This window comes from Electrophorus electricus, chromosome 9, assembly GCF_013358815.1.
Source record: "Electrophorus electricus isolate fEleEle1 chromosome 9, fEleEle1.pri, whole genome shotgun sequence".
Classification (NCBI taxonomy): domain Eukaryota; kingdom Metazoa; phylum Chordata; class Actinopteri; order Gymnotiformes; family Gymnotidae; genus Electrophorus; species Electrophorus electricus.
The window spans coordinates 16,042,814-16,065,164 of record NC_049543.1 but is presented as its reverse complement, the minus strand read 5'-3'; the positions used below and the strand labels follow the sequence as shown (position 1 = coordinate 16,065,164).

General features: G+C 44.0%; 1 protein-coding gene across 3 annotated transcripts in view; it reads right to left on the bottom strand.

The window, feature by feature from the left end:
- The window catches only part of gria2a (glutamate receptor, ionotropic, AMPA 2a), a 30,203-nt gene extending 9,087 nt beyond the window's left edge, over positions 1–21,116 (bottom strand). For all 3 annotated transcript variants that reach the window (XM_027029400.2, XM_027029402.2, XM_027029401.2), the window contains exons 1-10: positions 20,806–21,116; positions 20,423–20,563; positions 5,793–6,032; positions 3,829–4,025; positions 2,433–2,486; positions 2,058–2,216; positions 1,505–1,672; positions 1,300–1,404; positions 823–930; positions 506–712 (exon numbers count right to left, since the gene is read on the bottom strand). In XM_027029400.2, coding sequence (XP_026885201.1) covers positions 506–712; positions 823–930; positions 1,300–1,404; positions 1,505–1,672; positions 2,058–2,216; positions 2,433–2,486; positions 3,829–4,025; positions 5,793–6,032; positions 20,423–20,563; positions 20,806–20,908 — 1,482 coding nt within the window. In that variant the 5' untranslated portion in view covers positions 20,909–21,116. The remainder of the gene's footprint in view (positions 1–505; positions 713–822; positions 931–1,299; positions 1,405–1,504; positions 1,673–2,057; positions 2,217–2,432; positions 2,487–3,828; positions 4,026–5,792; positions 6,033–20,422; positions 20,564–20,805) is intronic.
- Between the last annotated feature and the right edge of the window lie 1,235 nt (positions 21,117–22,351).

Here is a 22,351-nt window from a genome sequence, read left to right as displayed (position 1 = left end):
ACTTACAAAAGTGCTTTGTCATTTACTCATAGAATACATCCTAGTACAATACAGTAGCTTAGAGTCCAATGTACCAATAGTAGAAATACAGGGATCAATACTGATGCCTAGAAGTAATACATAAGGTCTATCTTAGACAATGATAAAGTGCAATAAATAATAAGTACTAGAGTTTGTTAGACAACATCAGTGTAATAAACAATACCCTACAATAAGTACTAGTTTAGTTAGTACAGGAGCAGGGTCAGTGGTCATTTAAATATTCCATGAATAGATGGGTCTTCACTCTGTGTTTGAAGACTGCAAAGGACAGGAATCGGAAGTTCATTCCACCATCTGGGACCCAGGACAGAGAATACTCTTGATGCTTGTCTTCCACGAGACTTGAAGCATGGTATTTCAAGCCGAGCCATACTTGAGGTTCGAAGTACGGAACGGGCTATGACAACTGACATCATGTATGGAGTGTGTGAGTGTGTGAGTGTATGAATGTGTGACTCCTCACCCCATACACCAACTCGCCAACCATGCCATTCCAGATTTTGGAGACACTGTCTCTCGCACCATACTTCCCGTCACCCACGATCTTTAGCTGGTACTTAATCCCACAATGCTTTGCGATCTCGGCTGCCAGATCCACACAGTATCCTTCGTAGCGATCATTGTCAGTAAACAACTCCGCATTCTTCTTCAGCATCACATAGGGCGCTTCCTACAGAGAGAAAGCATGCACAGTACCACATGGTTGCATGTGCAGATGCATCAAAACCAGATGCTGCCTGTATATTTTATGTTTATACATAATAAGTAGCATCACCTTACCAGAATGGTTGTCACAATAACTGTCTTGTTCTCCAAACCTGTGGTTTCATTGGAGAAAAGGTCTGACTTGGTGACCACCATTTTGTCAACCTCATTCCAGTAGCCAATCTGGTGGAAACATACCCATCCTATAAGATGTATACTCACACTATGCTTTCAAAAGCCAAATGTGCAAACTAGCTGGATGTAATCAGCACACTAAAGTATAGAGAAAGGTTAGTCAGATTAGGGAGCTGCAGGGAACAGCTCTGAACAGGAGATTCAGAGCACACTTTGGACACTCTGCCTAAAAGCATTTAGCCAAGATATCCCTTTAAGATTATGTGCATGGTAAACTCAGGTCAAGTTGTCAAAATTTTAGATTTTGTGTGTGTGTGTGTGTGTGTGTGTGTGTGTGTGTGTGTGTGTGTGTGTGTGTGTGTGTGTGTGTGTGTGTGTGTGTGTGTGTGTGTGTGCGTGCATAAAAGAGTGTCATACCTTTACTGGGCCACTGTTTTTCAGCTCCATAAGGTTGACAGAGTAATTCACTCTCTTGCCATACTGGTCAAACTGGATGTTTCCTGTAAGTCCATCCACATGCACCTAAAAGCACCCACATACACACACATGCAAATACACCGAATGTTCAGACCACATAATACTGAGTCATTTCAGCTTGTCATTTCATAGGTAATATATGAACCTCTTTGAGGGCACGTTCTATCTCCACTCCCTGAGCCCAAGGCACTGCTGGATTGGCCAAGCAGTCCCCATTGTTGCCACGGCGACTGATGTCGATCCTTTGCTTATGAAGGGTGCGGAATGCTTCTGTCATCACCCGAACAGCATCATACGTCAGAGCAGATGTGTACTGCAGATATAGATCACACAGACAGACACACACACACACACACACACACACACACACACACACACACACACACACACACACACACACACACACACACACAAACAAACACAAACAAACACAAAGTTTTTATTAAATATCACACAAAAAACATGAACCTGAACAACATAATGACTTTCATCAACCTCACTGCAGCTAGAATGTCCAAATAACACTGGTTTGGTTTGAGAAGTAGTGTATTTCAGAGGTAGAAATCAGGGCTGCACAGCTGCAGTGAACAGAAAATTCACATGCATACATTTATACACACACAACCACACACACACACACACACACACACACACACACACACACACACACACACACACACACACACACACACACTCACTCTGATCTTGCTGTCAGCCCCAGGGTACTCCTTCTCCTCCAGAGCCTCCCAACGCTGGTCAAACTTAGAGACAAGAGGGTCGTCGAAATCCACGATCTGAAAGCCAGACACGTTTGCTCCACCGTACTGTATCTTCGACAGGTCTCCGTCCAAAAAGCCCTGAACCCAGTCACAACACATACACAGACCCATAAAGATTATTATTATCACTGAAGATTTGCAATTTAAAACATTAATAACAAGTACACAGTTCATCTAAACACTAATACTAGACCTGTGCATGCACACAGACACACACTCACACTCACACTCATATCCCTTCATGCAGAAAGAAAAGATGTGGTCAGGAAAAGAGATTTCACTCGATCAACTCACAAAATTAGCGATGATGTAATGGTAGCCTTTCACATGCCGGCCAATAGTGATGACCTGAGAACGACAGAAGAGCACACGTGCCAACATCAGCCCAAATAATGTCTGACCGTGTTACAATATACTGATCTGGAAATAAATGCCACCACCAACAGTCACTGCGATAATAAATAAACATTATTTTGGAATCCAGATGGTTTCATTTGACAGCTTGACCTCTGTTTCACCAACAAAACAAGCTGCGAAAAAAGAGCAGACTGATTCACAAGCTTCCGCCCACGGAATTTGGAGAACGCTCTGAGAGGGTGCAGTGGTTCGGACGCCATGAAGTCGCTGGTGAGAGAAACCAGCTTGAAATGTGAGGAAGTGGCACAAGCGGTCCTGCAAAAATGTGCCAGTTGTGCTGAAGGACACTAGTCCAACAATCCTCGATCTGTCACATGATGGGATGGTCCATTGTTAAAGTTTACGTCTGTGAATTCGGCGAGAAATCTGAGAAATTATTTGTGTTTTGTCAGTCTGTAAGGTTTATGTTTTTAGGTAGTGCCCCTCTACAGTCTACAAATGTCTTTCAACCTGTCTGGGAAACAGGAACATTTTGCATGTTAATTACATACACATGTATATATGGTGTAAAATGTCATAAAATCTCCTAACTCTAAAACTCTACAGAAGAAAGCAATTACACTGTCAAATGTCCTAATGGCCTAACACATACATTTTCCTTTCTTTTAACATTCTTTTTAACATTTTATGAGAGTGAGCTTGATGTTTAATTATCTTGGAAGGAAACACACACACACACACACACACACACACACATACACACACGCCACTATTTATGTTATAGCCAGCCTGTGCACTCTGCCTCTTTTGCTGTGCTTCTCCTGCTCTAATCACTGTGACACAGAGCAGGGGAGAACAGTGCCAAACCGATAGGAAGCAAATTAATTTCCACGTCATATCCAGTTACTACTCACTCCAATATCCTGGAAGGTAGGGAGCATACAAAAATATTACATACAATACAAATGTGTGTAGCAGAACATCACCTATAAGTAGATCTTTCCCTTTTTAACCATGCCTTTGGGGGAATGTGGTTATGTCACCCAACACTTTGGCAAACTCTTTTAGATGGTGCCACTCTATTAAGTGCTGCCACATGACACACAGCCGTGTGTCCTGGGACCTGAGACAGCCAATTATGCTCATGTATCAGAAAATGCAGCAAAGGCATTAAGGAGTATGACTTACTGCCTCGGAATTAAAAAACAAAGTGGGAATGTAGGATTGTCAAGCACATGAAAGTGTGTTTGGGTGTGTGTGTTTGTGTGTGTGTGTGTGTGTGTGTGAGAGAGAGAGACAGAGAGAAAGAAACAAATAGTATGGTCCAGCTTACCTGCTCCATGATGTCTCTGACCTTGTCCTGTTCACAGTCCAGGATGACTCTCCTCTCCTTCTTGTTCTCCAGGTCCAGGAAGAGTGAGCGGTATGCCTCATCCTTCCGCTCATCCTTCAGGTTGCCCACGTTAATGGCGGTCACCTGCCACTTCCTCTCCGCCGCCGTGTCTAAGACGGCCTGCAGAGTGGACAAACCTGCAGAGACAGTGAGAGACAACAACAAAAGGCGAGGTATATAGAGAAAGCATGACAGAGACAAAGAAAAATAATTATATTCGGTTGTTATTTATATTTGTATGTGCTTCAGTAGTATAGCTTTTAATGTAGATAAAAATGGGATGTTAATGAACAATCTTGTGGGAAGGAATTAGGTGTGGGGGGGGGTGTAAATGTGTGTGGTAAGGTGTGTGTATGTGTGTGTGTCCAAGCATACATATGTTTACAATGTTAGACTTTACTTCGCTGCTCTGAATATCCAAAGCCGCAGTGATCATCCATCGCTCCAGCCTTAATTACACAGGCTGTCGTAATAAATAGCTTCTACTGCTTCGTTTAAAATGGGCTTCCATCTCAGTTAGGCACCATCTCTGCTCTAATCTAACCTCAGTGCTATCTTAATCAAAACCACCATTGCACTAAATTACTACCTTGAGGAATCAGTCCTCTATAGTACAAAGAAGGGCTGCAATACCCAGAGGACCCTCTCTCTTTCTTTTTCTCTCTTTTCCTTTTTCATTCTCTCTCATGTTTCTCGCTCCTTTTCTTTTTTGCTCTTTTGCCTACTCAGTTTCTTCTCCTTCATCCTGTTTCTTTCTTCTTCCTCTTGCCTCTGTCCTCCCCCACCTCCCTCCCACATTTATTCACTCCCCTCTCTCACCACTCCTGCCTCTCTCTGTCTCTCTCTCTCTGATAAAATCAGGGTACATGGCTGCTTTCACATGTAGGTCTCTCGAGGAGATGTTCAATCCTCTGCCCGCAGTCACAGATCTAGGGACGGCTACACTCCCCTGCCTCGGGCGGACGATGCCCCACCACCCTCCACCCAAAGATACTGGCCTTAGCCTAACTGTACAAAAAACAGCCAACCAACCAGAGGATCAAAAATCACCATGACACAACATACGCTCAAAGCTCAAGTGATAACACTGCAAAAATGCAAGAAGCCATTGCTGTCTCCCCACAGTGCATGCTGAGACATCACACTCCCTGTCTCGTTAAAGTCGTTAAAGCAAGCGACCAATAAAACTGCACTGCTGAACTTCAAGGATGAATATATATACACATACATACACCACTAATAGTCGATTCAATATCAGCCACTGTTTGCCTAGTCTTGTGTAATTACAGTAGATAATAAAATTATTGGTAACACATACATTATTAGTCATGCATTGCAGCACTGGTGTGAATTCTGGTACTGTGATTGTAACTGGCCAGCCCTGATCCATGACATCCATAAATGTGTTTCAGTAACTATTATGTGTACAAACAGAGAATACGTGTTTGTGTGTGTGTGTGTGTGTGTGTGTGTGTATATGATAATGTGTGAAAAAAGACCACACCAAGTGCACAGCAAATGCTTACGTGTTTACATTCTCTACATTTGCCCAGATCTATAAACACTCCCTGCATGCAGTCTCTGAGGAGTGAAGCTCCTGTACATCTGACTCAGTTCACACATTAATACGACAAGCTATCGGATACTTTAATGTGTTTGTGTGAGTGACTGTATGTGTGTCAAATGAAATGGTGAAACATACACCCCTGTTAGTAAAACAGACACTTTAGTAATTAGTTGTACTACTTAGTGATGAAGCACACAGTCTTGAATTACTATCACACACACACAAACAAAGGACTCCCCCTATATCATACTTACACCTGTCTCTTTGTGTGTGTGTGTGAGTGTGTGTGTGTCTGTGAGAGAGAGAGTGTCTGTGTGTGAGAGTTCTGTGTGCATACCTCTGTCGCTGTCGTATAGATAGGCAAACTTCTCCCACTTGTAGTACTCTACCAGGCTGATAAGGGGACCTTTGATGTCGGGCCGCATCTGCAGCACGAACTGGTTGAGCCCTTCCGCCGGGAAGCTGGGTGTGATGAAGGACACGTGCAGCGTCTCACAGAATGATGTGATCGTGTGCACCGACTTCTTGTCATAGAAGCCGAAGATGGCATAGACACCCCGCGAGAACTGTGAACAGACTGGTGGAGAGGAAGGGAGATTTCAATAAGAACATGACAGATGTCTCCACGTCACACCTTTAATTGTTTATATATCACTGATGCTTCCATCTGGAGGGTGTTTTGTCAGACAACTAAGAAAACTGTCCACTTAACTCAGTTTGAGGATTAAAGGTGCAGTAAGTAATTTTGTAGAAACCATCTAAAACTGTTGGTTTTTGAATAAAATACCAGGCCTCCTTCCAAAGCCACTCCCCCAAAACACATGAACGCTTACTGCCCAACTACAGCTGAGGAGACCATGAGTGTTGGAGAGAGAAGCATCATTTTCATCAATGTATCCAACTACCTCATGTCTCATTCGCATGACAGAAAACACCTAAAATGATCACAATGGACGTGAATAATGATCATGGCTTTGAATTTGAAAATTGAACTTGATGCAGTAACTTTTTGCTGGCTATCTTACAACAGCTAGCTGTGGAAAGTTAACATTAAATATCAGGAAACCCAAAAACATTAACAAGGTTTGAGATACTACATAACATTAGTTTTGGATGTTTACTCTGAATTTTCAACTCATTTCATGCATGATTGCTGTTGAAGCAGCTATCCGAAATAAGATACATTTCACCTCCTGCACTCTCAATCCAGCTAGCAAACTCACAGCTATTTTTAGAGTGCTGCAAACTGCCCATTGAATCCTGGGGCCACTGATCTAAGGTCAGTCACTTTTTTCTTGACACCCAGGTTCAGACAAAGACAGCAGGGGGGCAGCCGTGCATATTGACATGTGCAAGCTATACCCTGAGGAACCCTGAGCAGGCAAAAGACCAGCAGCCATCAATGCAGTCAGTCAGCTTGTCAAAATAAAATATTTTAAGACCTTTAAAAAACACTCTTGCTGAATTAACTTTTACAATGATCATTTAAGTCCAGCTGGACACCATTTGACACTGAATATTTAAAAGGAATTAACTAACTCAACTACCAGTGCATATCTGAAATTACTTGTCATTTCCTAAATTCCTCAATTTTAATTCTTAAGTGCATTTGACTGCAATTTCCTGCTTTAATACCAGTTTATAATTAACTGAATGTTTTAAAAGGTATAATCTTCAGCCAATATCAAGATGCAGGGAAACAGGGTCGAGTTTAGACATATCATACGTGTAGTGTGCAATAGGCCTACTGCAATTTGTCTTCCCATGAATCTGTCCTGTCTATGAGACAAGCTGCATTAGCTACGGCAAATTAAAAATTTGTAATTTCTTTACAAAGGGCTTTATAGTAAAATAGCATACATGAATGTATCACCTCAAGTCTAGCCATCGGTTTGCATGGGTCTTGCATTGGTGCTGCTTTATTCAAGAGTGTTACATAAACTTGAGATGATTTAAAAATAAAACTCCTAAGCTCTTTCCACACTGAATACCAGTAAATACTAATGTTTCAGGAACCATGCTGTGTATCATTTCAAAACCTCATAGAGACTTTATTACATAGGCCAGTTATAAGAAGATTTTACCAAAACCACAAAACCAATGCAATATAAGAAAAACAGAGAAATGTGTATGTCCAGCGGCAAACATCATGATTTATGTTTGGGACAATTTCTATTGACATGTAATCAATGCTTTACATCTTAGCCACATATCTTGCAGACTTTGTACATATTGTATGGTTTTATATCTCCCTCTCTGTGGGCCCTGGAACCTGGGGCGGTGTCCTAATCAATTTCAACTTTTCATAATGTTATTATGCAAGTCCACTGCACAGCACCCCCTCCCCCTTAGCCCTTCCCCTACACCCAACACATTTGCATAATCAAACCGAGACTGTTCGCATTTGCTGTGTGCCGCTTCTAGAGACCTCAATTAAACCCTGGCTTAACCTAAACCACAGTGCACATGGAGGCCTGTCTTCAAGAGATGGTTTTAGTCCTGAGGTGGGATCGATTCTTGGATACCCGATTAGGCCGGCAAATCCTTCAGATAATATGTAGCGTAATATGTAGATAATATGTAGTTAAAATGGAGAATACTCACTGAGGTCCATCACAAGGCTTCATATATTTAAAGACAACTGTCCTTATATGTTGTAAGAGACAATGCAAGGTACTGACGGCAGAATCATACTTTAAAAAGTCATGCCACTCTTTGCAAAATGTACGCTAAAGTTTCTGACTCACCAATTAATGTCAAGATTTTAGTTTGTTTGTTTGTTTTAGTGGCACAACAATGATGCAATGCACAAACCTTACTTTAAGATTTACTGACAAATAAATGCGAGTGATTTTTTACTCTTTCAAGCATCTACTTATTCTCTAGTTACACAGACGATGATTAGCTGATTCCAAAAAAGGACCATCGTGGCAAAAGCACCACTATAAATCCGGCCACAAGACAATTCTAATCCCGGTATCTCCAAGCATCTAAACAAGGTTCTAGAATGTTCTTATCTTCTGCTTGAGATGACATGAAGCGATTGGGCCATCATAAAGGGAACCCTGTAATGTAACATCCGAATAACTGTTGCTCAGAGATTTTCAGATGTGACTCAACTAACATCTAAACTGGCACGGCAGTAAGGATTATAATGCCGCTAACAGTGATGTGGTCCTATGATCATACTGCAGTGACAACAGTTCACTTCCAAAAACAACTCGCAAAATGGTTTCGTAGCACTCTCAGTTGCACTAAGCAGGCCGAGACATCTAGACCAGGCTCACTTCCCCCCCGATGCTGATGAAGGCCTTAAGCCAGCGTGCGATCTGTGATGAATGAATTGGGTAGAAATTGTTAATGTAGCCCTGGAGGGCCCACACCGGGTCACACAGCAGACAGTCATAAACGATGCAAACTAAATGAATCACAACCAGAGAATGCACACACAACAACGTGTTATATGAACTCCAAGACCATATCAGCTTGATTAGGTCAATGGTCTATACTCACCACTGAAAATCAATAATATAATCTTGACAATTTTGTGCTGTTCTGGGGGTCAACAAGGAGTCTAGGTACTCTCAAACCCCATTTACATTTGGTGGTTTCACATGTATTGTATCTAGATTTTATCCTGATAAAATACTACCTTCATGGCCAAAAGTTTTGAGATTGACACAAATTTTGGTTTTCAGTTTATTTTAGAGCCTTTTGTCCAATGTTTATATGGTATAGTGAAGTACAAATAGGTTTTTCAACTTTTTATTGACATACAGTTTAAGCAAAGATTTAATATTTACAGTATTGGCCCTTCTTTTTTAAGACTTCTGCAATTTGCCTTGGCATGCTAGATATCAGTTTCTGGGCAAAATATTGACCGATGGCAACCCATTCTTGCCTAATCTGTGCTTGGAGTTGATCACAGTTTCTGTGTTTTTGTTTGTTTAACTTCTTTGAGGATTGACCACAGGTTGTCAATGAGTGAGATCTGGGGAGTTTCCTGGCCATGGACCCAAAATTTCAATGTTTTGTTCACCGAGCCACTTGGTTATTACTTTTGCCTTGTGACATGGTGCTCCGTCATGCTGGAAAAAACATTGTTCATCACCAAATTGCTCTTGGATTGTTTTGAGAAGTTCCTCTTCGAGGATGTTTTGATACCATTCCATATTCATGGCAGTGTTCTTAGGCAAACTTTTCAGCAAACCAACTCCCTTGGATGAGAAGCAACCCCACACATGAATGGTCTCAGGATGCCTCGCTGTTGGCATGACACAGGACTCATGTTTTTCTTGGAGAGAAGGGGCTTCTTTGCTGTACTTCTTGACACCAAGACATCCTCCAAAAGCCTTCACCTCACGGTGTGTGCAGATGCACTAACATCTGCCTTCTGCCATTCCTGAGCAAGCTCTGCACTGGTGGTGAACTGATCCCATAGTCGCATCCTCTTTAGTAGATGGTCTTGGTGCATGCTTGACTTTCTTGGGCACCCTGAAGCCTTCTTCACTGCAATTGGACCAATGTTCTTGATGATTTGATAAATGGTTTATTTAGTTGCTATCATACAAGCAGCAATGTCCTTGCCTGTGAAGCCCTTTTGACGCATTGCAATGCTGACTACATGTGTTTCCTTGGTAACCATGGTTAACAGAAAAAAACTTCGAGCAACACCACCTTTTTAAAGCAACCAGTCTGCTCTTCTAATCAGCATGACAGAGTGATATCAGCTGCCTCGTCCTCATGAACACTTTCTCCTGAGCTAACGAGAAGATCACTGAAATTATGTTAGCAGGCCATTTTGTGGCAGGGCTTGTGAGGGCTGGCACTAGGCTAAGACCCCCTCTGGCCACCAGGGGGAGGCCTCAAGTCAGGTACATTACCAATCAGGCTTGATGCCCAATAGCTGGGCTAGGTCTATATAAGCCCAGTGACCCAGTCACTCACTGCTGGGTCCTTGCTAAAGTTTTGAGCCAAGCTCCTAACCGGTAACTCTGGGTATGGAGGTCTGTGAGGGTGTCGGTGTTTTTGCATGTCCCCTCCCTTTTCCAGATTTCTCTCTCAAGTCTGTCTCTCTCCCGAGGCTCCCCTTAGCCACTAAAGTTCCTTTAGAGTTTGGTTTTCCCCAGTACATCGGGGCTGCCATTTTTCCCGTGGTGTCCTTTGATTTCCCTTTTTCCATGCTTGGCATGGTGTTTAGTTTTTCCCCGTTTTGTCATCCTCCATTCCTTTGAAGTGCGATATATGCTCAAGTCCTTTTATGGCCACCGCAGTCTAGCAGGAGCTTGTTCGCCTAGCAACAAAGTAGCCGGGGTTCGACTCCGACTTCTCTTGTTTTGCACACAGGCCCACCATCATTAAAGCGTGGTAGATCACCCAGCAGAGTATCGGTGTCGTCACCTATCTGTCCTGGGTTTGCGCACCATTACAGAAAGACCCAGCCATGGACCCAGCACAGTAGTTAGAACAGGTAAAGGTGCCTCTGACTAATCAGGGGGCAACCATTGGTTGACATGAGCAGGCCCTACAACAGATCATTTCTCAGTTACAGGGCCTGACAGACCTCTTGGCACAGACTAGCCCTGATGCCATACAAATGCCTGCGCCTTCAGCAGCAGCAGAGCCAGCCCAAATCCAGCCTCTCTTGCATTCAGAGCTGTTGATCCCTGCCCCTGAGCACTATGCCGGTGAGGCAGGAGGGTGTAGGGGGTTCCTCCTCCAATGCTCACTGGCTTTCGCCCTCTTGGTTCCCCACAAAGCAAGTGAAGGTGGCGTACATCATCTCCCTTCTGACTGGGTGGGCTATGGCATGGGCCACCCCTATCTGGCAGCACCAAACTGACATACGTGGCACTTCGGGAGAGTTCTCTGTTGCCCTTAAGTGAACTTTTGACCATCTGGTTGCTGGAGGGGAGACGGGCTACCGTCTCCTTAATATACGTCAGGGAAAAAGAGCGGTGGCTGATTATGCCATTGAATTCAGCACTATGGTGGCCAAGAGTGGGTGGAATCCCATAGCGCTGATAGTCGCTTTCCAGCAGGGCCTCAGCAAGGAGCTTAAAGATGAACTTGTCTATGGAGAATCTCCTGCCTTTCTTGACGACCTGATCAATCTGTTGTTGCGAATTGACAATTGTGTACGGGGGAGGAACACAGCACGGGGACAAGAGGTCCGTCGAGGCTCTCGCAGTGCTCCGTGCACCCTTAGCCCTGTTCATGTGCCTGACAAGCAGGGGGAGTCCGGACCCCATCCAATGCAGCTCGGACACACCCACCTTTCCCAAAGTGAGCACGAAGCTCGGATGCGGGAAAGGAGGTGTCTGTACTGCGGAAGCTCAGGTCATCTCCGCCCAGCTTGTCCTGAGCTCTGGGAAAAAAACAACATCCATCAGGGGGAGGGAGGACCTCTGACGAACTCAAACATTCCTCCCCGAGCTAAAAGGTTGTTCCTCAGTACCATAATTGCTTGGGGAACATCTGAAACATGTCTCCAGGAATTTGTGGACTGAGGAATGGCGGGCAACTTTCTTGATGCAGGCTTAGCCAACCAGTTAGCCCTGCCGCTGGTTCCACTGGACGAACCCCAACCCATTGCTGCTATTGATGGTCAGGCCTTTGAGCCACGGGTTGTTAGCCATCAGACTCGTCCAGTCACGTTGTGAGTCGGCCCACACACTGAACAGATTGCGCTATTTATTATCCATGCTCCCGATTTGCAACTGATTTTGGGGTACCCCTGGCTTCAGTGACATAATCCTCAGGTAGACTGGCTGAGCCAGTTAGTGCTGACTTGGGGTTTGACATGTCAGAACTCCTGTTTGCAGCTACCCAAGCCTCAGTCTGGGTCTGGTCACAATTCCAATGGTCTGGACCTGTCTCGAGTCCCCCAGGAATACTGGGACCTTAGGGAAGCATTTAGCTTAACAGAAGGCCCAACTATCGCCTCCTCACTGGCTATATAATATGGCCATAAATCTCCTCCCGGGCTCCAGTCCCCCTAGAGGCCACTGAACATCAGGTAATGGATGAATATATACAGGAAGCCTTAACCCTAGGGTTCATCCGGCCATCTACTTCCCCGGCTGGTGTGGGGTTTCTCTTTGTCGTTAAGAAACACGGTGGACTACGCTCCTGTATAGACTACCGGGGGCCTTAGCAAAATAATAACCGACAAGGACCGCTATCCATTGCCCCTCATAACCTCAGCATTTGAGGCACTGTGGCAGGCCTCCATTTTTACTAAATTGGACCTGCGTAGCGCTGACAACTTGGTGAGAATCCGAGAGGGAGACGAGTGGAAGACGGCATTCATCACCTTCTCCAGGCACTACAAATATCTCGTCATGCCCTTTTGGTTTGATGAACGCACCTGCCATCTTCCAACGGTACATCAATGATGTCTTAAGGGAAGCCCTTGACAGGTACGTGTTCGTCTACCTAGACAACATTTTGATATACAGCCAAACGGTAGTCAAACATGTTACACTGTGTTAGGTGGGTCCTCCAGCTCCTGCTCAAGAAACACCTCTTCATCAAGCTGGAGAAGTCTACATTCCATGCACAAACTCTCATTTTTGGGATTTGTCATCTCCCACAAGCTGGACCCCGTCAAGGTATGGGCTGTAGAGAACTGGCATAGACTCACCTCGGTGCGTCTGGTCCAATTCTTCCTGGGCTTCACAAATTTTTACCACAGGTTCGTTATGAACTTAATGAAGTTAAGAACGGTAGCAGCCCCACTGACGCATTAACCAGGAAGGTGTCTGGTCAGTTCTGCTGGTCCATCAAGGCTCAGTAGACATTTGAAGCCGTTTTCAGCTCCCTGATGTGGAGCTTCCATTTGTCATTGAGGTAGACATATCTGAGGTGGGTGATGGTGCGATCAGGAAAGGACAAGAAACTGCATCCCTGTGCCTACTTCTTTCGGTGTCATGACGTGGGTGACCGTGAATTACTGGCGGTTAAGCTCTCCCTCAAGGAGTGGAGGCACTGGCTGGGGGAGCAAAACACCCCTTCCTGGTCTGGACAGACCACAAGAACTTGGCGTACATACAGCAGGCCAAGCGACTTAAACCGCGCCAGGCCAGATGGGGACTGTTCTTTGCCCGGTTTGACTTCAATTTATCATACTAGCCGGGCACTAAGAATGCCAAACCAAATGCTCTCTCCCACCAGTGGGAATCCTTGCCTTCTTCTGCTCTAGCCTAAACTGTTATCCCCAGGGCCTGCGTCGTAGCACCAACCCAGTGGGGGGTTGAGAAGGCAGTACATCAGGCCCTCCTTGCTGAACCAGAGCTGGGTGGAGGCCCTCTGGGGCGGTTAGAGCACAGGTCCTCATGTGGGGACATTCATCCCCCTTTTCGGCACACCCAGGAGTCACACAGACGCTCGAGTTTCTCCATTGGTGGTTTTAGTGGCCCTGCATGGAACCTGACATCTGAGCATTTGTGAACTCCTGTCGCACCTGCGCAAGGACCCCAGGACCCCGCTCAATTTTATCACAGGACTGCCCCCATCAAGGGGCAACATGGTGATATTGGTGTTCGCCAACAGGTTCTCCAAGGCCAGCCACTTCTTTGCACTGCCAAACCTGCAATCAGCGAAGGAGGCAGCCAAATTATTGCTTACACAAGTTCTCCATCTTCATGGGCTGCCTAGTGCCATCGTGTCAGACCGTGGGCTTCAATTCACTAGCCATTTCTGAGGGGCTTTTTGTCGGTTGTTGGGGGCAGAGGCCAGCTTGTGCCCTGGCTTCCATCCCCAATCCAACGGCCAGACCAAGAGGGTCAACCAAGACTTGGAGTGCACCCTCTGCTGTCTGGTGTGTTCCTGCCCATCCTCTTGGTCTGAGCACCTATTATATGTGGAGTTCGCCCACGACACTGTGTGGCACTCCTCCTTAGGTATGTCACCATTCGAGTGCCAGTATGGGTATGCTCCGCTCATGTTTGCCGACCAGGAGACCAATGTGGGTGTCTGGTCTGCTGAGCAGACAGTCAGGCGCTGCCGCTTAGCCTGGCGGAGGCCACGCAGGGCTCTCTTATCTGCTACAGCTGCTCAAAAGTGTTACGCCGACAAGAGACAGTGACTAGCGCCGACTTATCGGCTGGGACAGTGGGTTTGGCTATTGGGCAAGGACCTGCCTTTGCGTGGTTATACTTGCAAACTCGCCCCTCACTACACTCGGCCATTCAAGGTTCTTCGCTGCATAAACCCCGTTTCTTATCGCCTTGCCCTTTCCCCGTCATTGCGGGTCCATCCCACTTTCCACATGTCTCACCTTAAGCTCGAGTCAGGCACACTACCAATCTTGATGCCCAAACAGCTGGGCTAGGTCTATATAAGCCCAGTGACCCAGTCACTCAGTGCTGGGTCCTTGCTAAAGTTTTGAGCCAAGCTCCTAGTCGGTAACTCTGGGTATTGAGGTCTGTGAGCCCTTGTGTTCTGCTCTGTGAGGGCATCCGTGTTTTTACACGTCTCTCTCCAGAGGTTCCCCTTAGCCACTAAAGTTCATCCCTGTTTTCTGGTTTTGTTTGGAAAGTTTTAGAGTTTGGTTTTCTGCAGTGCATCGGGGCTGCCATTCTTCTCGTGGTGTCCTTTGTTTTCCTTTTTTCCATGCACAGCCTGGTGTTTAGTTTTCCCCCCGTTTTGTTATCCTCCATTCCTTTGAAGTGCAATATATGGGCAAGTCGTTTTATGGCTACCGCAGTCTAGCGGGAGCTCGTTCACCTCCCAACAAAGCAGCTGGGGTTTGACTCCCCGCCCCCATTGGGTTTTTACTTTTCTTTTTTTACCTGTTCTAAGATCTAACTATTTTGCACACAGGCCCACCATCATTAAAGCATGGCAGCTCACCCAGCAGAGTATCGGTGTCATCACCTATCTGTCCTGGGTTTGAGCACCATTACAGGGCTGGAATGCAGTAGTTCTTGTGATTAAGTAATTAAATTTTCATGGAAAGGAATGACTTTGCAATTAATCTGATCACTCTTCACAATCTAGTGTTAATGCAAATTAACACAAAAACTGAAGCAGCAAACATTTTGAAAACAAATTTTTGCTATTCTCAAAACTTTTGGCCACGACTGTACATAGTCAAAAGCATTCTGGTTAACCAGGCTGAAAACTAATTGATGTCTACCATGAAAAATGAAAATTCACTCATACCACCTGTCAAATTTCTGTTTCAATTCTATTCTCTTGTTGCACTGATAGAGAAATAATAATAATTGCAAATGGGGCCCAGAAAGATGAATGCAATTACAGCTGAATACACATCTGGCTTGAATGCATCTTGGAACACCTCCTGAAGCAGTTGGAATGATCTGATATAAATCAATTTTATATTAGTCTTGGGAGCATTTACACCTGCATTTTTAGCTGACTAAACCCCAAGCTGGATAAAACCCAGATACCCAAGACGCATGAAACAGTGTAAACAGGCTCCCAGATGCAGCAATACACACAGAACAGAGGCTTTCCTTAGAGCTGCTTAGGGACCATCAATCTCGTCAGTGTGTGCAGGGTAATGCACCCTTGTGCACTGCCCTGTAATTCAAAATACAGAGCATGCCGGAAACTCTTGTAGAACTGAGAGGCATTATACACTGTCTTGGTGGAGTATTTCAGACAGAGAGAAAGAGGGAGAGAGAGAGGATGTCAGGGACAAAAAGAAACACACACACGGTGACGAAGGTTTACACTGTGTTTAAGGGCCAACATTGTGAAGTGGTAAATTTAGCCGCCCTACTTCTCTACCTTGCTCACAAAATGAGACAGCTAATGCCTGTACAAGTATATCTCTGTACACATAGGTGTGTGTGTGTCACTGTAGGATAAAAATAACATGGCCTATGTAAGTGTATATAGGGTAAAGAAAGAGAGTGACTGTGTATGTGTGTGTGCGTGTGTGTGTGGGCATGTGTGTGCATGTGATGGGTCACAGAAGGTTCTGCTGTCTTGTCCTGTGTGTATGTTGTCCATATGGAGTCACTTGTATGCAGACAAAAGATAAAGCTCTGGACCCTTATCATTAACAGTATACCAGCAAGCCTGCTGCTCTTGGCACTAGCAGCACTGCTCTGTGTGTGTGTGTGTGTGTGTGTGTGTGTGTGTGTGTGTGTGTGTGTGTGTGTGTGTGTGTGTGTGTGTGTGTGTGTGTGTGAATTTATAATGAGAGTAAATTCCATTCACAGGAGCATTACATAACCATATGTTTACAAGGACCATAGTCTTTTAAGCTATTTCCAATAAGCTTTCTGTACATACAAGGGAAACTCACCCATACACAAATAAAAAATATTTTCGATTCTGGACAGTGACACAATATTTGTTGTTATACTTGTTTTGGCACACCTCTCCAGGATCAGAAATGAATCATGGTCTATGGAGGTAAAGTATAGAAATGCAGCTTTAATTCAAGACTATTTACATCTGTGCTTGGCAAACCACATAAGGATTGTGGCTGTTTTATACATACTCAGCATCCGCTTTCATTATAAACACCTTGTGGGTGTACAGTTAGTCTAGTGCCCATCTGTTTCCATGCACAGTTAGTGTTTGTCAGTTTCCAACCAAAGGATTGCTTCTGGTCGGATGTTCTTGGTTGGAGGACCACTGTCAGTCCAACTATGACAATCGATGCCGGTAAAAGACCCAATGCTGTTTGACAGACTCATAACAGCACAACTCCATGACCCTCAGTGACACCATGTCATTACCATGTTGGTGCCCCTGCAGTGTTAGAGAGGCATGATAACCAGTGAGAGTCTGCAGTACTGCTGAGGTCACAAACTGGTGAAGAACTTGGTAGGGGGATGATAAACTGGTGATGAAGTTGGTTAGAAGGGATGACAAACTGGTAATGAACTGTGTAGACGGGATGAAAAACTGGTGATGAAGTAGAGAGAGGAGATGACAAAAGGTTCATGAACTGGGTGGGGGATGACAGATTGTGCCTATAGAGTAAGGGCACACCATATGTGACCAATAGGCATCGAGACCCCTCACACAAGCAGAAATTCCCATAAAATCCCTATCACACATTTTTTCTTATAAATAAAGCCAAAAAAGACGCTTGTAACTAAAAATAAATAGCCATAAAAATCAATGTTATGTACTACTCATTCTCCTTCTGTCAATTGCTCTTTTTCTCTCTTGTGCATGCCCACTCTCGTTCTCTCATATTCCTACTCTCTCTTTTGCTCTTCGGACTATTGCCAGTCGTGTATAGATAAATTCACATGTTGTGAATTTGTGTATGGCAGGACCTTACTGTAATTCTTTAGTCATGTGCAGATTCACCTGTTAGTCATTGTTGCAGGATCACGTAAATATATAATACAAAATGACCTTGCTGGGCCACTGTAGTTTGGTGTAAAGGAGGAAGTAAAGTTCCTGTGTTCATTTGACATCTTTAAGCTACTGAATCTAATGGGAACTGGCTTTTTACAGTATGTACTCCGTGGACTGATTCCTTCATCTATTGTCTAGGAGATGCATTTTAGGCACACACACACACACACACACCAACATTCTTGGCTTTATAAACTCAGTAGCACATTACACATCACACACACATACACACCTCATCCTGAGAGCCAACACTTTCCTCTGACCCCTGAATGCTTCCTTCCCACTCTATCAGTCTTTCCATTTCTCCCCTCTGTCCCTCTACATCTCCCTTACTCTCCCACCCTCTCGCTCCGTGAGACTCTCGTTTTCTCAAGGTGATTGCCAATAGGTTGGTTTTGAGGGGCTAGTGAAGAAAGTGCTCCCTCTTCTCATTTCTCATCCTGTCTTCAGCACTAAATTCTCTGCATGTGCGGATGTGAATATTCATGTGATGGGACATGCTAACACATTTTAACATGCATACTGGAACATGTTTGTTTGTGGAAAAGGCTGCACATATGTGTTTGGCCAACAAGCCACAGTCACATGTCTACCATGTCCCACACAGTCTCTGCACAATATGAAGCAATATGTCATTAATATATGCACTTCCATAAACAACAATGTGTGTGCTAGAGGTCTGCTCTACACTGTTCTCTCTTGGAAGGGTCTATGATTTATGCATGGCAACAGAATGAAATATGGTGCTTTGGCATAATTAATAGCTGCATAGCAATACACAGTGCTACAGCAGTGGGGGTCCATAGCTTTTAAGAGGGTCCACAGTATATAGTACATTTGACAGTTAAAATAAATATTTCTAAGTAACAGATATTGCTGTCTGATGTTATAAAGCTTTGGTGTCATTTGATATGTAATGGACAGTGATTGTAATTTTATTTCTTTACAAAGGCTTGAAATGCACATTTGAGTGTATTTTTGGTGGAGGGGGATTCTATCCATAGCAATGTATTCTCCATTACAAAGACCAAGGGTCATGCCAATTCTACTTGACCAATGATAGCCAATTTATGGTACAGCTCATCTTCTTATATTTGTATTGGGTTCTTTGTATTCATTGCTTCTGACCATACATTTGTGAATATGCTGAACATAATATCCAACATTCCAAGACAAAGTTTGTATGCGGCTTTTGCTTAAGAAAGTGATCTATATACTAGAACCAGTATTCTCATTTCTTACGTAGGTACTTACATGGTGTTATTTGTGTGCATGCGTTATTTAATGCGCGCGTATTCGTATTTAATGCATTATTCGTATTAATCCGTGGTAGCGGTTGTGGTTGCATGCGGTTATGGTGCAGTGGGGCCCGCGTGCCGGAGCCGCAGTCCTGCACTTCAAACAACACCCCCCCCCCCCCCCCCCCCACACACACACACACACACACACACGGCCCAAAAAAAAAAAAATTGTGCGACAGAGCTTCGCCCACTGACTGACAACTCATTCACTTCATTGGAGAACAGAAGATTCACGATAGACCCCCTTACAGCCTCGCGGAAGCGCCTGTCGCCTTGTCAAGCATTTGCTCAAGTTAGGAGGAACTGAATAATGGTTGGATCCTCTCGCCATTTTGACCCCTCTTTCTGACTAGTATGCCACTGGCCTTGTTATTATTAAAAAGCTGCCTTACCAGAATTACTGTTAAAACATACAGTTCAGAATATTATATATGATAAACGGATAAACGGACTCTCCGGATATGAATCTTTAGGCCGTGCGGTATTCTTCCAGAGTCCAGTTATTCGACAGCAACATCTACAGTACTTCATTTTACCGTATTTCATTAAAGGCATTGTATGGTTCTCGACAGATTCATGCGCACCAGAGGGGGGAGGGACCCGAACCATTTTCACGCGCTCTCGATTTGTGTTTGGGACATGGGCCTGCATATGCATCAGGGGAAAAAGCCTACCCCACATTTTTGAAAAAGCCTAAGTGTTTTGTCAATGGGTGATCAGATGGGTTTAGTAAACTGCACCGAAACCACTGTACAGGATGTACAACAGGATGTACAATACTGTACTGTACAACATCGAGGTGTGCAACGCGGGGCCCCATCTCCTCTGCCGTTTCTGTGGTAACCAACTTCATGCTGCTCTCGCGAATGCATGCCAGTTATCACCGTTGATTCAGCTCTGCCAAAAAAGAGGTTTACATAACGACCTTCTCTCCAACACCTACGCGTAGCACCGGAACCGAATCCAAGTCTAAATATGCTCTTGGCGTTTGGACGGAGGCGGACGCGTTAATAAAGGCTTGTTTGACAACATGCGACTCACTGGAGCGCTAAAGGGTGCGTTTCCGCGTAACATCGTTCACACTCTACCATTAAAGGAATAAGAGACTAGAGAGTCGTTCTGACACTACGCGCTGATCTACAATATGCAGGCTCCCTACAGTATGTGTTTAACTTATCTAGGCCATCACAAGCACTTCAGAAATTAAATGAGGAAATGCACTTTCTGATCAGAGACAGAGACTTCCATTACAAAACAAAAACATACTTAAGGGAATATTAGGACTGACAATAGAAAGCCAGTGTCGACTTACAGCAGTTGGTGATGGCGAAGCTGTTGGCCACCTCCAGGTTGTCGATGTGAGGAGTAAGACGGAATTCGGTGGTGCCGAACTGCACCATTCCGATCCGAAACGCGCTGTATTCCTGGTCTGCTCCTCGCGGGAAAAGGCCGCCTGGTAGAAAGACGAACGGAAATTGGTTCATTTTAAAAGGCAAGCGTGTGAGCTCATTTGCTAAAATTTCGGAGTACAAAAAAATCCATAGGTTCCGTGCGCAGAATGTAGTCATTGTGACATGTGGCTGTCCTTCAACCACAATCTATTGATTTTATTACAGACTGTCGGAGTGTTTGAAAAATCAACGTTCAAAATTAAGTTTTTTTAGAAGTAGAAAAAGAAATAGACTTTGTGCTTACCGATTTGGACGCTAGGTGATCCGCTGAGCGCAAGTCCCCATAAAGCGGGTAAGAGCAAACCCGATAAATTCATCGTCTTTTCTATTTCCCGTCGCGACGACATCCACTAAACGGGCACTGTTCACAAAACAGCGAACGTCTTACAACCTCGACTCATGTTAAAAGAAAACGACGTCAAAAAAAAAAAAACCGATCTCCTTTCTGGAGGGCAGTGATGGTTAGGTCGGGTACCGCGTCGGTTAGGGGAGATAAGCGCGCGATGATGCGGGTTTCTCGCTCCCCTCCTTTGCGGGTCCGTCCCTGAGAGCCGTTTCAACACGATGGACACGGGAAGAATACTGATGGAACCGGAAACAGCCGAGCGCATCCGAAGCTGCCGTCACAGTTAGCCCACGCCGTGAACTAGAGGCGCACAGGGACTTGGTGTATTGATTGAATTTATTTAGAAACCACTTGATATTTTATGAGGAAAAGGGTATCATTTGAAATATGTTATAGTTGAGAGTGGGGGCAATGTTCACTTACCACTTACAGTGTTTGTCTTTTGTTCTTTTAGTCTTATTGCACAACGTAGTCTAATTAACTCATTTTCAGGCCGTCACACCCCATATTATACGTAGTAATTTTACCCCACACATTATAGGCCTACATAATTTTTTTTCTCAGTTTTCTCATTTATCCACTTCTCTCTATCAGAATCAGCAAATGATGTATTCCTGTACACTGCACAAATTCTTTTTTTTTTTAATAACTATAATACATTTAACAGGTTACTTAGAATGACGCTGCTAACATGCTGTAGTAGTCACCATTGATTCAGGTATAATAAAAGTATACAATATATTAACACATATATTTAAAAAACGTAGTGTAACAGTATTTTAACCCAAGTGATAAAAGCACATTTTGTATTTGCAGTAACATCTTCAGTGTAGGATACGGCCTTTTACATATATACTACATATTATATAACTTATAGGTTTATTTCTGCGTAAGGAAAAATACATTTCCCATACGTCTATGTCTTACCATAACTTACTGCGGTTCTTGAAGTTTTCAAGTACTCCAACAGAGGGCGACAAAAGATCATATTGTCTTAATATAGGTGGATGGATCACTGTAAAATTAATGTTTCAGCCAAAAAATAAACAACAACAAAAAAAAAAACAGTTCAAAGGGCATCAAAACTCTACAACTAGCACACCTTACACACAGGAATATTAAATATTCACACATTAATATTGACACATTAAACACATAGATGTGAATACAGAATATTTTACAGAATCTTGTACTGTACATAAAGACCAACGCAAATGCCCATTTAATCCGATTTGATACCCATTTATATAGCAGTGAAGTGGTATTCTATAAAGCACAAATAGTTGATCTTTACAAATATTTATCGCATAAAATGCTTTTATTATTGTTTGATTTTGGGAAGAAAAACCCTACCAAATAGCTGATCGTCTAGTAAAGTTGCTATGCCACTGTTCCAGAAGAATCACACGCAGGTAGTGATTTTACTGGGAGGAGATTAGGCCTG